The 13,724-nt window shown below is 39.3% G+C and overlaps 1 protein-coding gene across 1 annotated transcript; it reads right to left on the reverse strand.

Moving 5' to 3' along the window:
- Positions 1–2,712: 2,712 nt before the first annotated feature.
- Positions 2,713–13,500, reverse strand: ca12 (carbonic anhydrase XII). Its single transcript, XM_069162070.1, has 10 exons — positions 13,417–13,500; positions 13,057–13,077; positions 10,328–10,507; positions 9,030–9,172; positions 6,753–6,848; positions 6,603–6,666; positions 6,212–6,369; positions 5,913–6,039; positions 3,176–5,287; positions 2,713–2,780 (listed from the first exon to the last, which is right to left on the reverse strand). Exons 1-9 carry the CDS (start codon positions 13,478–13,480, stop codon positions 4,635–4,637), a joined length of 1,506 nt encoding a protein of 501 aa, XP_069018171.1. The 5' UTR covers positions 13,481–13,500; the 3' UTR covers positions 2,713–2,780; positions 3,176–4,634.
- Between the last annotated feature and the right edge of the window lie 224 nt (positions 13,501–13,724).

The raw sequence follows: 13,724 nt of genomic DNA on the forward strand, positions 1-13,724 counted from the left end.
TATTTCTAAATGGAGACCAAAACTAGAGAGTACAAACTGCAAATAAAATACAGATTGTATTTGAAAACATCTATTTTAATTTGAGATTCTGCATAACAGCTATCATTTACACTTACTGTACATACATAAACAATTTTAAACCACTATTACATAAATAATACAATTTACAAAGCAAATACATGGTGACATTTGTAATGACAAATTTAAAAACAATATATATATATATCTGGTAACAAGACATCAACAATGAAATGTTGCCACGTACAGCAATGAGCAGACTAAATAAAGTATTGTGTTCAAATAATGAGTGCTTTATTCTTTATTATCACCTCATATTATTATCACCATGACCATTTCATTTCCTCATTTTACCTGACAGCTTGTTTAATCTGTCTCAATTTTGTGCCTACAGCAAAAGTGTCACCTTCTATTGTATAAGCATGTATCTACACAGAGAACATCTAAAATGATCCAAAAGAAATGCATGGATATAGCATCTGGTAGGAGAGATGATAAAATATCAAAGGGAAACCTTGTGTGGATGATATGATGATGTAAAACTCTCCAGTGGTCCCGTGGGTAACTGTACTGGGTGCAGTCTAACTGAGAAGCTCTCGGGACTGCTGGGGAGTTGGTCTTGTGATCTGACTGATGGACCGGGGTTAGGGGTCAGCCCACAAGCAGCCGGAAAACACAAAAGCCTTTTTTTTTTCTCTCAGCATTATTCACAGGGAAGGAGTTGTGTTTGTATGGAGCAAAGCACCCTTTTATTATAAAATCCATAGAGCAACTCTAAGTACAGGGTTGGTGGAAATGTGGCATAGCCCATCCCTCTCAGGCCATCCTACCATCAGGGATGTCGACTTCTATCCTCCTATTGTTTGGACTGTGGTTGGGCTTTCCACTATGCCGGGACAGCACGAGGGAATGTGTGCCATGATCTGATTTGTCTTGCGAGTCTTACCGGTTCAGCTCTGGCCTTTTACTGCGCTTGCCTGGAAGCATTTGTGTGGAGTTCTCCTAAAGAAACGCAACACATCATGTTCGATAAATAAAGGGGGATTACAGTGGACAGCAGCTCCTCCTTGCTCTTAGGACGTAGTCATATGGAATAAAACATCCAGCATGGCGGCCTACCATATCCCGCCTGCCACAACACAGCAATGGAAGTCCAGACTGTGGCTTGAGAAAAAAAAAAGTGCTCCAAAAAACCCCGGAGCTGCATGCAAACTAAATCATGTGATGTACTTAAACCTTGCGTGCTAAATGTCCAAACTGAACCAAAGGGCTACTTCACAAAAACACAATGAGCGATGCAAAGGGACAGTGTGTCGTACATGGTGTTGTTGAGGTTTCACTGAGTTCCTTTGGATTGAGGTCCAGAACAATGAGCTATACTCTTGATCCGTACTCGTCTTTGTCTCCGATGTTGTATCCAGTACGGTTGCTTTTGTCTTGTTCAGCAGAAGATCTAAAAAACAAACAACAACAAAAAAAAAACACAAACACAAGAACGATGGGGCAATCATATAAATACATGCAATTTTCAGTCTTGAAGTGTAATCTCCCTTCAGATGTATTTATTGCCATCAACTATCTCCCGCTGTGGTTTGCTTTGCCATCATGATAATGTTTGTTATTTAATTCCATGATATACGAGTGACGTGATTTAGGCAATTAAAAGCTCAGGGTTTCTCAAGTTTTAAATTTTTGCCACTGAAATTCTTGTTATTCAAGAGGTTAGCCACTTCAAACACAGAGCTGCCGCTGCTTTGCTTTAAAGACACATAATTTGTTTGGAAGTGGAGGAAAAGATTTCACGAGGAACATTTGAAGCAAAGAGGAACATTTGACACTATTTAATGCAGACAGCCTACGACCATCCCATCTGGGATTAGACTGCCACATAGCCTTCCACCTGCAGAAGCAGATTGTGTATCATTAACATAAAAAAAGCAGCATCTTGTTCGCTCAGTTGCTACACAGTTCCGACGGAAGCAAAGATTTTTAGACATCTCATATTTGCTGCTATAAATGTTTGTTATTTAAAAAAAAAAAATGTAATAAAGAACTTTTCTTGACAAATGTGCTACACAAAGTTCTTTATTATCTTTCCCAAACTAAAAAGTTAGTTTCTCATGTATTCTTAACTACGTACCACAACAAGCCTCAAAGTTACATAGTAGCGCAGACCAAAGAAAATGTTCTCCAGGGTGCTATTAGTTGTTTATAGAAAACCACGATTACACAAAATGGGTTTATGATTTATGTGGGTGGTGTCACACTGTCAAGGGTGACTCAGAGTGGCACAAATGAGGATAAAAAAATCCATCTAATGAGGACACAACCCCATACACTCCAAATGTATTGGTCAATTAAGGTTAACCATTCGCTCTAAATACTCACTGCAATTGTCCACTTTAGATATATGTTGCAGCCTCTAAAATCAGTCACAGAAAGCTCTGAATTTACTGACTAAAACTCTTCCCTTTGGGTAAATTCAGTTAGACATTGTCAAGAACAGTGAGATAAACCAGGTTTGAATCCTTTAAAAAAAAAAAAAAAAATCATCCGGTTGACTTGCATTGGTCTAGTTTAAAAAACTAAAGTTTATTATGTACTTACTTTATTGTGTAAAGAACAATTTCAACAAGTACAACTGTAGTCTTGTTTTATTGCTTTGCCTTTTACCTACCTTTTTAGCCTTAATAGGCAGCACATTAAAGAGACAACCAGAACAAATCCCAGTGCAGAGCTCACCAATATGGGAACCAGTGTACCTGCAGAGCACGGAGCAACACAAGCAGAAAGGTTCATGTAATAATTAAGGTCTTGTTTTTATTAGTTGTGTGGGCTTTTATATGTAAAACAATGTAAACATTGAGTTTTTGGGACTTAAAAGCAATGAGGAAATATAAGAAATATTTATAAATATTTATATGAGAAAGCACATGCATACATACATTCATTTATTCCAGTGATGGTTTAGTTTGGTGATGGTCTGCTTTATCAAACAGTTAACTGATTCAATTTCAAGCAGAGAAAACGTTACTTTAATCTATGTGTTACTTAAACAGGACACAAGATGTTAGATCCCTCGATACTGAAGAAGTGTGAAATGAAGTTATGATCTAACACCAAGAAAAGACGCACAAAATATACAAGAGCAACATACCGGTGTTTATCCAAGAAAGGTCCTCTAAGTAACAGAGAGAAAGAGAAAAAAGGTGAAAATGAAATTCAAAGAGCACCACACACCTCAGATATGGTATCATCCTAGGAAAGAAGTTAAAGATAAAGAAAACAATGAAACCATAATGTCAATATCTTTCATAAGAGAAACAAACCTTCTCATGACACAAGCTGACAGTTTAGAGTCACGCAGATAATATGAACTCAGTGTTGCAGAAACATTTCTTACATATCTATAAACATCTCAATTACATAACCGGCGCAAGTCCAAAGTGTCTAAAACTATCTGTCTTTTACTTCCAAGTAGCTAACAACCCTGGACAGTTAAAAGTGTATGAAACAACATGGTACACTCACCTTTTACACTGGATACAAAAGACCACAACTCAGTACTACAATCTAAAGCCTGTTTGTGGTACGGACAGTTTCTTCTATTATGACCTGTGCTTCTGTTCAAAACTGTGCAACTCAGAAACTGCTTTACAATCTCCTCTGTATCAATATAGAAGGTATATGTTTGAAAGTTGAAGATAACTACTGAGTCTCTATTCAATTTGTTTCCCCGCCTTTAAGCATCTGTCCGTGAGCCTGCAAAGGTCTAGCATTTTGTAGAAAATAACATTCATGTAAAAATACCAATTCTCGAAGTTCAGAGTGAAATGGTGCAAATAGGAAAGAAATCTACTCTGTACGATTCATGTATGATGCGTTTATTGGAAATAGTTCTGTATGTATGGTATCTTTTTCTTCAACTACTGTAAATGGAAATCTGAAAAGAAATACAAATTATGAGAGAAAAGTAAGAAAGTTACATAAAGCGCAGAAGCTCCAGCAAATTAATTTGGTTTTGCCGTATCCCTATATCGTGTAAGACAATAATTACTTGTATAGCTCCACAATTACCATACTATAGAACTGAACTTGGCATCCGGTATAACACTATAAATGTCCCTTGTCAGACGTTTTGTGTACTTCTTGTTGCTCGACGCATATAGATTTTCATCGCATGAAATGTGTGCTTTGCTGTAGTTTACTAATAAGCATTGTTCAGCTGGGAAAAAAATATGCATAGACACCTGGAACCTGAATGTAAACATTTAGCAGATTTTCAGGACAAAAATATACACACTGAAATAGTCATAATATTTCATAATCTGTTTACAGTACTGAGCACAGTCACTGGTGATGAAAGGTTATACATCTGAGTAGGTTTGCAAACAAAACAGTAAGAATGGTAAATTAGCTACTGAAGTCTTTTTATGATAAAAATGATAATTATGTGCACATAGTGGAAAGAATAATTTAATATTAAATACATTAAGCAAAGGCTGGTTAAAAGTAAACTGGACTTGGCTTGAAAATTTGTCTTTCATTGTGTGTCACACAGCTGATGTCTGCTACAGAAAGTGACGATGTGACTGTCAACTATGTCAAGAATCTCTTTAGTCTTCCCACTCCATTGGCAAAAGCCAAGGATGTGGATAGCCCAGGCTTTGTGGTTTCCTGGGAACAGTAGCAGGGGAAAGACTGCTGGACTTTGTCACTGGTACATTTGGCTTAGTTGCCGTGGAAGTCTTCCTTTGTTTCATCAAGGCTTGTGTCAGAGAGCGATCTAGCTCTAAAGCCTCATCTGTCGGCCGCCCACGGAGAATATGTCTGATGGTGGGGAGAGCTAAGTCTGACTTACAGTCCAGGTAACTCTTGAGGTTCAGCTCGGGGAGAATTGCATCTCTGAGAGCCTGCACCATTTGATTCTCAGTGTGGGACTGTCTGAGCCGAAGGAAAACTCTCTGCTCCAGTGAGACGTAGCACAGTGTGTCATCAGCCAGCCCAAACTTTCCCACATAGCGGTTGGTCTGGCTCTTGGTCCAAAGGGACGGATTCAACATTTGTTGTTTGGATTTGGCCAGAGTCTCACTCTGCTGGTTCTTGAGGTCTTTCTTCTTGCCAGCATGGAGCTTCTCTGAGCCACTTGGTAGGAGCTGATACAGCCCTTCATCAGCCAGGTCTGCTAGGTCTCCAACCAGCAGCTGCTGAATGATACGCTTCCTCGTGTGCGGAGGTGTGACTGTAAGAGTACCGTGCAGTCCTCTGCCTGCATCAGACACAGAGCCAATGTTGTTAAACATCCCAGAATGTGGGATTCTCCTTGGAACGACGTTGGGCCTTCACGCCAAGCATGCAACAGCGCTGCCCATAGTGATATTCAAAAAGCACAAGCCATCGCCTGCTAAATGCCACTCAGGAAAGCTAATAACATAGGATTCCACACTGCCATGTCAAAACATGTGCCATTAGGAAAGCATAGCTTTGAGAGGGAAACATGCACATTCATACCCCACTATATGGGCCTAAATACCATACAGTGTGGTAAACCAGGTGACCACATAAAAGGAAGCCTTTACAGATAAAATTTAAGGGCTGCAGATGTTCTCAGTATGTCAGAGGGTGGTTAATTTGATGTGTCTTAAAAGATGGCCCACTTTAGAACAAGCCCATCAAAGTCAATCAACTTTCTAACTGATCGGCATAAAAGCTCAGCCACAAGCAAGTGATAACATACAAGCCCAAGCCAGCGTGACAGCCCTGTGCTTTGCAGAAGAATAAATGCCCACAAATGATCTAAATCTGCCTTTTAGCCATTTTTAAAGTGTCACTTATGTGATCTTTTCACTCATGCTTCAACAGCAAAGCAAGCCCGTTTTGAAGAACGTACTTACCTTCCTTAAAAGAAACCAGAACGACTCGGCCGTCAGTGAGCTGCGGTTTCCTGTAGTTGGCATTTAGTGGCACAGGAGCTGAGTCCTGGGCATGGGTCGAGTAGAGGGCTGTTGCTAGGGCCAGAAACTAAAAAGAAAAAAGACACAACACAACAAAAGCAAATTATGCACAAAGATTCTTCCACTCCAGTATAGTTTAAATGTGGTGAAAACGCCCTCTAAACAGCATTAAAAGCTCTCTTTTTTTTTTATTCTGATATCAAATCTTCTTTAAAAAGTTACTTAAATTGTTGAATCACCTGTTTGCGAGAAATTGTTACGTCATTCCTGAAAACTGTCCACAGCACACTTGGATAGCATGGAGGAGTGGTCAGCGACCCGTCGTAGCGATAATACTCATCCAAGCGTGCAGGCAGCAGGGCTCGGATGTTGAAACCGGGCACCTGCACTCTCTGATCTGACGGTTGAAATGACAAAACGGAAATCAACTGCTTTACAACTGTTTATGTAAAATCCACTGAGCTGATGAGATGTGGAGATTCTGACCTCAAACCCAGAAAAGAACCAAAGAACCAAAGCTCTTGTCGTCAAAGTATATGCATTAAATGGCTACTTGCATTTGTAGATTATATTCAGTGTGGCAAAAGTACAACAGAAATTCTCATAGAAAAGTCATTGCTTTAGACTCACCTCTGTATTTGACACCGTTGATGAACTTTAGAAACTGTTCAAAGGCGGGATTGAACTCCCCAACCTGCATAGAAAATACAGTCAAATAGTTATACTTTATACACAAAAGTGTCACAGACCACTGATCCCACAGAGTCCACAAGGTCTCACCTCAATCAGGACACCCAGCACAGCCAGGCCATCAGATTTGTCTACAGCCATGGACATATTGGGATACTTGTCTGAATTGTAATGTACAACATGCATCTGTGAAGGAAAAGAAAAATATGTCAAGATTCAATGGAAAAAACACGTAACAAAATAGCATGGGTATGTGGTCAAAACCTAGTGAAGATTGGCTCAAAAAGCAGATTCATCGAATTAGTGCATCTTAGGTGAAAAGTAAGCAGCAACACAAACAGATCAGAGACAGTGTGGATTATTTGATGTAGCTCGCTTACATATTTCTAAGAAAAGGTACTTTACCTCTGTAATTTCTGTGAAGAAAGTGTGACGGAAATGACAGATAATTTTGTTAAAAATACATTTAAAGTACTAGAGGGTAAAAAAGCTGTTATAAGGAATTGGAGGAACACAGCACCCCTGATGCAGTCAATTTGTTTATCTGCAGATCGCTAAAATACAGTCCAATACAAATGCCCTGCAATAAATTTGACCTTTTTACTAGGTTTTTGTTCTATGTTTCTTCTTTCAAGTATGTTTCTTATTTAGCCTATCCTCAATGATAATAATGAGATATACACAATAAAAGAAAAGGTGTAAAAAACTAACAGAATATAGGACTTGACTGGGGATTTTCTATAATTATAGCATCCCTACTCTTTATATTTCCTCCTTTTTATTCAAATGCAAACTGTGGCCACCAGTAACAGCTGTATTCCATGCAGAGTAGAAGTTAATTGGATTGGAAATAGCTGGGAGGTGTTCAGGGAGTTCAAAATATGAACTTCAGTGACAAATCTGACACAATTACAGAACATAAATGAACTCCAGACAGTCAGGTGGTTTGGCAACGATGTTTTGTATACGGCGCAACTCAAAGGCATGTTATTCATTCTGGCCAAATATGATGCAATTGCATTTACAGACTTTAGACATTTGAACTATTTCTGGGAAATGTTCAATTTCCCATCATTTCGTCCTCAACATGTCATCAAGGAACTGTGGTTCTGGAGTCTGGAGAGACTCAAAAAGTGCTCGGTCTCAACGTGTCCACTCAGAAACTCAGGTCAAACCACAGCAGCTTACATGTGGCTGTGCTGCAGCTCGGGCATGCTCGCATAAATCCAGACAGGTTGCAACCATTTCAGCGTCTACCCACTGTAATTCAAAAGATGCCAAATGAAATAAAACAGTCTCCTCTTTTCACTTACTTTTAAGCTTTACTGTCAAATTGTCTGCTTTACTTCAAGTACCAAAGTAAATAGAGAAAAGTATTGTGTGAAAACTGCTTCCAGGGCTTCACACATTAAAAAGCAGAGACAGCCACTCCTTTTCAGAGTTGATTGAAAAACCACAGCATAGCAGTTTGGCACTCAGATCCCCTTAAACCCTGCAGAAGTAAGGCACAGACATACCGTGCAGAAATGTACATTCTGAGGTAGGCCTATATGTTTTTTTCTTTCTTGTAGTATGTGCAACTAACTGACCAAATATGTTAACATCTATGACGTCAGCTGCCCTCTCTTTAACATCTCAGAAGCTGAGGTTTTAAAGACAACCTTTTTGTTGAGGATGCACAATAAGCATTCTTTGACACTGCCTGAGAGGCAGCTGTAAACTGAATGTGTGCCACAGTGTAACACTGACAAATAGATGCAAAGCTTTTCAGAGTTTCTTTGGCTTGAGCAGCGTCATCATCGAAGGGTGTCAGTGGCTCTGATTTCTCTGCCAGTCAAGTGTCACACGATTGAGTCATAAAGTACTCAATCATTTGTCAAGTACTAGAGAGGCCGTCACCTCATGCGGCAGATAAGTGACGTACGTATTTAAATGAACGGACTGAGCTACAAGTTTCCATTTCAAGTTAAATTCCTGCATTTAAAGTTTGATGTGAATAAAAGTATCCACAGCAACATGTGATTACAGTGTCAAAGGTAAAATGCAAAGTGGCACCATTCAGAGTGTTATATGTGTCATACAGTATATATTGGAGATATATAATTACTTACACAATAACTCGTAGGTGGAGCTGATTTTAATTACATTATATCATGCTGTATAAACTGTTTACACTGTAATAAACAATATTTGTCTGATAAATCCAGCGGAGTAAAAAGTACTAATATCAGTCTGAATTTTAGTAGAGTAAAACGTTTTAAAAAGTTGTAAAACATGGATATATATTGGAGTAAATGTACTTTAATATTTTCCAGTACTGTCTTATAAATTAGTATTGGGAAGTAAGAAGTGCTTTGCTTTGTTTACCTCTGCTGCATACTGCTCACTGTTCACGGTGTGTTCGGAGCCTGCGGGCCGACTGGACGAGCCCCAGTGCAAATGGAATTGAGCTGCTGTGTAACAATGAGGCAGGCTGGAGATGTGCATCTTGGAGGGCAGGGATATTTGCACTGCGGATCAAAAGAAATACACACGTAATGCACCGCAGGTGTAACCTCAGTTCACAACAGGGCATCAAGAAGCTTCAACCTCATCTAAACTGAAGAGGTCAGCATGGCTCACTGCGTTCTGTCAAAGTGCTGTAAGCTCCAGTACATTTAAGATACTTTGTGGTGGAGTGACACAGGGTACCCTCCACATGTTCGTCATTGTATGACGAATGCTTACAAATGAAAAACATTGGTCAGCTTCTTTCAAACCCATCTCACGCTGATGATGCCACTCAGCTCCTGTTGTTGAGCCCTCATTAGGGATGCATGCATGGGCATTTGTCTGTTTATTTGCCTCTGCCAGTGGCAAACAGTTTACTTACACAGATTTGACAGCAATGAATCGTCACCATCACCCGGCAGACATTACGTGCGTGTTCAGCTATACATAGGTTGTCATTGAAATTCCTAATAAATAGCAGCCTCTATATTGTGCCTGGGGTAATCTAGCCAGTTCTGCAGCATACTGCTGAATGCAAAAGTTAACCTCACTTTTCCTCAACTGCAATAAATCTTCAAACCATCAATAAACTATAATTTTATGGAATAAAATGTAAGGGCATACTCGTCTGCTTAAATCGTTGAACTATTTTTATGACACATGACCATAGTTGTCTATGTTCTGATTGCTATATTTAGCAATTATATTTAAGACTGTGTAATCAATATAAATTGCACATTAAACAGAAGCCAGTGTCTTTTGTTAAGCCGCATCAGTCTCAGCAGAAACAAAGCAGATGACTACTCTTTGCTCGTATTTTCCCAGACTAAACGTGGCGCTCTTTCTTTGGGTGAAAGGATAGTTAAGATAATAAGAGAGTTATAACAGAAAATTGCTGTGGCAGATGTAGAAGGAAGATCCTCCTATCATTTTCTTTAGGTTGACCCAGAAATTAGGTCTCCGTGTTTATGTGTGGCCATTTATGATGAATATTTGGACAAGTGCATCATTTTGATTTGATGAACTTCAGAAGAACTACAGTCAAAACCCAAATATTATGGTGTTGGTAAATATTTACTTAATTTGATACATAGTTGTGTTACCTGTGATGAAAGTAGTTTAAAGTACACCTTACATTTGAAATATTGTATAAAATGTTGTCGATTTATACTTACCAGAGTGCCCATTATTTCCAAGAGTGAGCTGCTCATTTGGTGACAGGTTGTAGTTTTGAACCTCAATCGGACGTAAACTTGAATCGAACCTTAGCAGCTCAGATTTGATGTCTATTGGAGACTGGAAAGTGCCGCCACAATACGGATAGTGCTTGTACCAGTGGTGCTCTCCATCTGGCCCTGCAACAACATCAATGTACCAATAAAACACCTTTAAGACATGCCTGATGTACCCCAAAAATAATTTGTCCCAATTTCACATGTTAAACTATTCCATTTTAAAGGGCAAGTGAGCAAAATGTGCCCCAGTATGAGGGCGAATCGGGGATGGCCACGGCTTGTTTTAGCGTACTGAACACTGTATCTGTAATCAGAGTGAAGTATTATTATCTATGTAAATGGCAGCATGGGAGAAGCCTGTGGCTCTGCCCTTGGCCCTTTCTGTAGCAGCGAGAGTGAGAACCGTGCTGTTGTTTGCAGGGAGAGCCAGTGAGAACGCTGTCTCTCTCCAAATGAGAGGTTTCTATAAAGCACAAGACACCAAAAATGGTAACATTTGCAAATTGAGTCATGCAGTTTACAAAGTGACCTCAGCTGCATGGGGGTGTCTCTCAATAAAGTGTGCGCAAAGAAAATGAGGCACACCGGGCTTTAAAAACTGCAAGAGAAGACAAAAATGGTAAGAAATTGACTGAAAGGAAAACTAGGAAGATCTTGATTTTGGACATTTTATTCAGTGTGTTGATAGAAATGATAAGCTTCCACACTGAGCTTTTCAAACATGATGTCAAGCAAAAAGTGAGGCTATGAATGGACTCTATCATATCTGAAATAACATAATTCTAACAAAACAGAAAATGTCATAAAAGGATGTAAATGTACCAATTCTCTCATCTGGGACAGATATTTGGCACTAATCGAGTATCTGTCCAGAATTAAAAAAAAAAAAATTACCATTCATTAGAAGCCAGCTGACCATGGTTAAATATGAATGATGCAGCATGAAGCCCGGCCCCAACACAACTGTCAGACAAATGTGGATTGGCCGAATAAGATGTGCCATCAGGCATCTAGTGAAGTTGTGAAATCACTGAAAACTTGTTTGATGCAAAACTCAAAGTTCAATCTAGGCAAACGCTCCCTGTAATAAGAAGGAAAGTTACTCTTATGGCAATAATTATTCACTGTCCACTTCATGTTTTAATTTGATGCAGGCTGCCCTTTAATGATAGGCTGTTGGTGGCCTTTGGTGGTCCCTTGGCCGTCCTTGGTTGGACATACATGGCCGTGGGTAATTTCTTAAATACGAGGGCCCTCTGTCTTTGTAAAAGAAAGATTCATAGACAGCTTTCTGTAGAGTAATCTCCTCAACAATACATCGGTGGTAGAGCAAGGTGAGAAAACTACAACAATCATCATCATGTATTTTACTCCAATGTTAAGGTTCACTGTTTGTCCTCTGCCAGTGGGTGGAGTGTTGAGGTGGCGATGAATTGTATGAGTCAGCTGTGGCCCCGTCAGCAGAAAGTGCTACCAGACCTACAGAGTAGAGATTACTATGACAAGGCCTCCAGGGGTCTGACTGTAAGTGAGGATGAAATACACCATGCTGCAGTTAAGAGGAGGCCAGAGGCTTTTTATTATTCTATCAACTCTAGTCTCAGCAATCATTACAAATCTTTCTGGTTATATTAACATGTTATCGTTGAGAAAATTTGTAAGTATTTGGTTGTCTATTAAAAATATTCATTTTTCAATGCGTTCTAAAAGATAACAGATAGATGCATTTTAAATATTTGTTCACAGAACTTTGTGAAGCACGGGATAAAACAACAAGTTGAAGCATATCCTTACTGACACATGTACTGACACATGCTTATTTTAAATAGTTGATTTGGGTGTTGTTCAGATTCTCCAAATTTCAATAAGTTGGAAGGCAATAACTGTGTAAAATCCTTTTAATGCCAAGCCACTGCTTCAGTAAAAACAGAGTGGGTCAGCCTCTTTCTGAAGTCTCAATTAAACAATATAATTTAAAACTAGCTATAACTGTTTTGCCACAAAGTAAATCTTTTCTTACTCATCCTAAACATCCCAGTGAAAAAGTCCACACTAGTTTATCTTCTAAAGGATTGACCAGATATTCTACTACTGACAAAATTATTTTACATTTATTTGCTTCGTCTGCCTGATTTTGGTTTTGACTTTAAGTCCCTGAATGCAACAGATTTTCGAGAGGCAGTGACACAATGACAAGAGGTCACGCTGTGAGCACAGTTTATGTAAGTCATAGTCATGGTTGAAGAACTCCCTGCCCGTAGACCTTAAGGCATGAGACAAAGGCAGTCAGCCACTTATGACATGCGGTGATTGCAGAGTCTGTAATGATCTCTACAGTTAGATGATGTGACAGGGGTGATGTCAGTGCAAGTAATCTTTGGGAGTCAAAGGAGGGTCGCAGACTGTTTTAGGTTGTTTATTTAACAAAAAGTACTGCATTTGATACTGTTAAAAATTTAGTCTTACTATTTGACAATTTAACATCGCCATGTCAAAGTATTGCTGTGAGGACAACAACAATAACATCTTCTCGAACTCGTTATAGCATCATATTATATTCTGACAATTAGTTATTGCCTCTAAAGTCACCAAAAGTTACATAGTTAAACTATATATCCATACATTGATATACAACTGACAAATTATGAAGAAAATGCTATCAGACTTACCAGTGTATGTCCATTTGGCACCTGAAACAGACAAATAAAAGACTTTGTCTCACATTTGACATAAAATATAGTAAAATAGTAAAATTACATACATTTGATAGACAGATTGAAAACAAGCTAAACAACAACAACAAAAAACGATTATTCTCAGAGGCTACAACTGATATCACCCTCAACCCTGATGTGCAGGTGGATGGGGACACCTGCCTTGAAGCATCATTTCTGCTCAACCTTCAAATGCTAAAGAGGTCAAACATCTTCCTACTGAACACAAGTGCATCCAAAGTTGTTTTTTTGTTGTTGTTTTTTTTTTACAATTTTACATCCTAGGCTGCTTCTTGTTCTTATCAAAGATCTTACCGTGCAGCACGCTGAATAAAGTCAGCTGTAGTACGGCGATGGGAGTGAAGTTCAGAAAGTGCATCTTGATCCCCTCCTGTGGTCTCCTGATGTCAGCCCGGTGCAGACAAGGAGCTTGGAGCACCGGAGCGCGAGCCTTCAAACCGGCTTTTATACCCATGTTGTCACATTCATTGTAGCTCGCACTGACGTCAGAGCAACAACAAAACCAGCCTCCAGAGTCATCTGGTCAGCGGAGAGTGACAGCTAAACAGTGGCGACCGCGTCCAGGCGAAGTCACTCATTTCGGGTAGATCAGCACGAAGACT

This window comes from Embiotoca jacksoni, unplaced genomic scaffold, assembly GCF_022577435.1.
Source record: "Embiotoca jacksoni isolate LCO1_2020_lvr unplaced genomic scaffold, fEmbJac1.0.p SCAF_3, whole genome shotgun sequence".
NCBI classification, from domain to species: Eukaryota; Metazoa; Chordata; class Actinopteri; family Embiotocidae; genus Embiotoca; species Embiotoca jacksoni.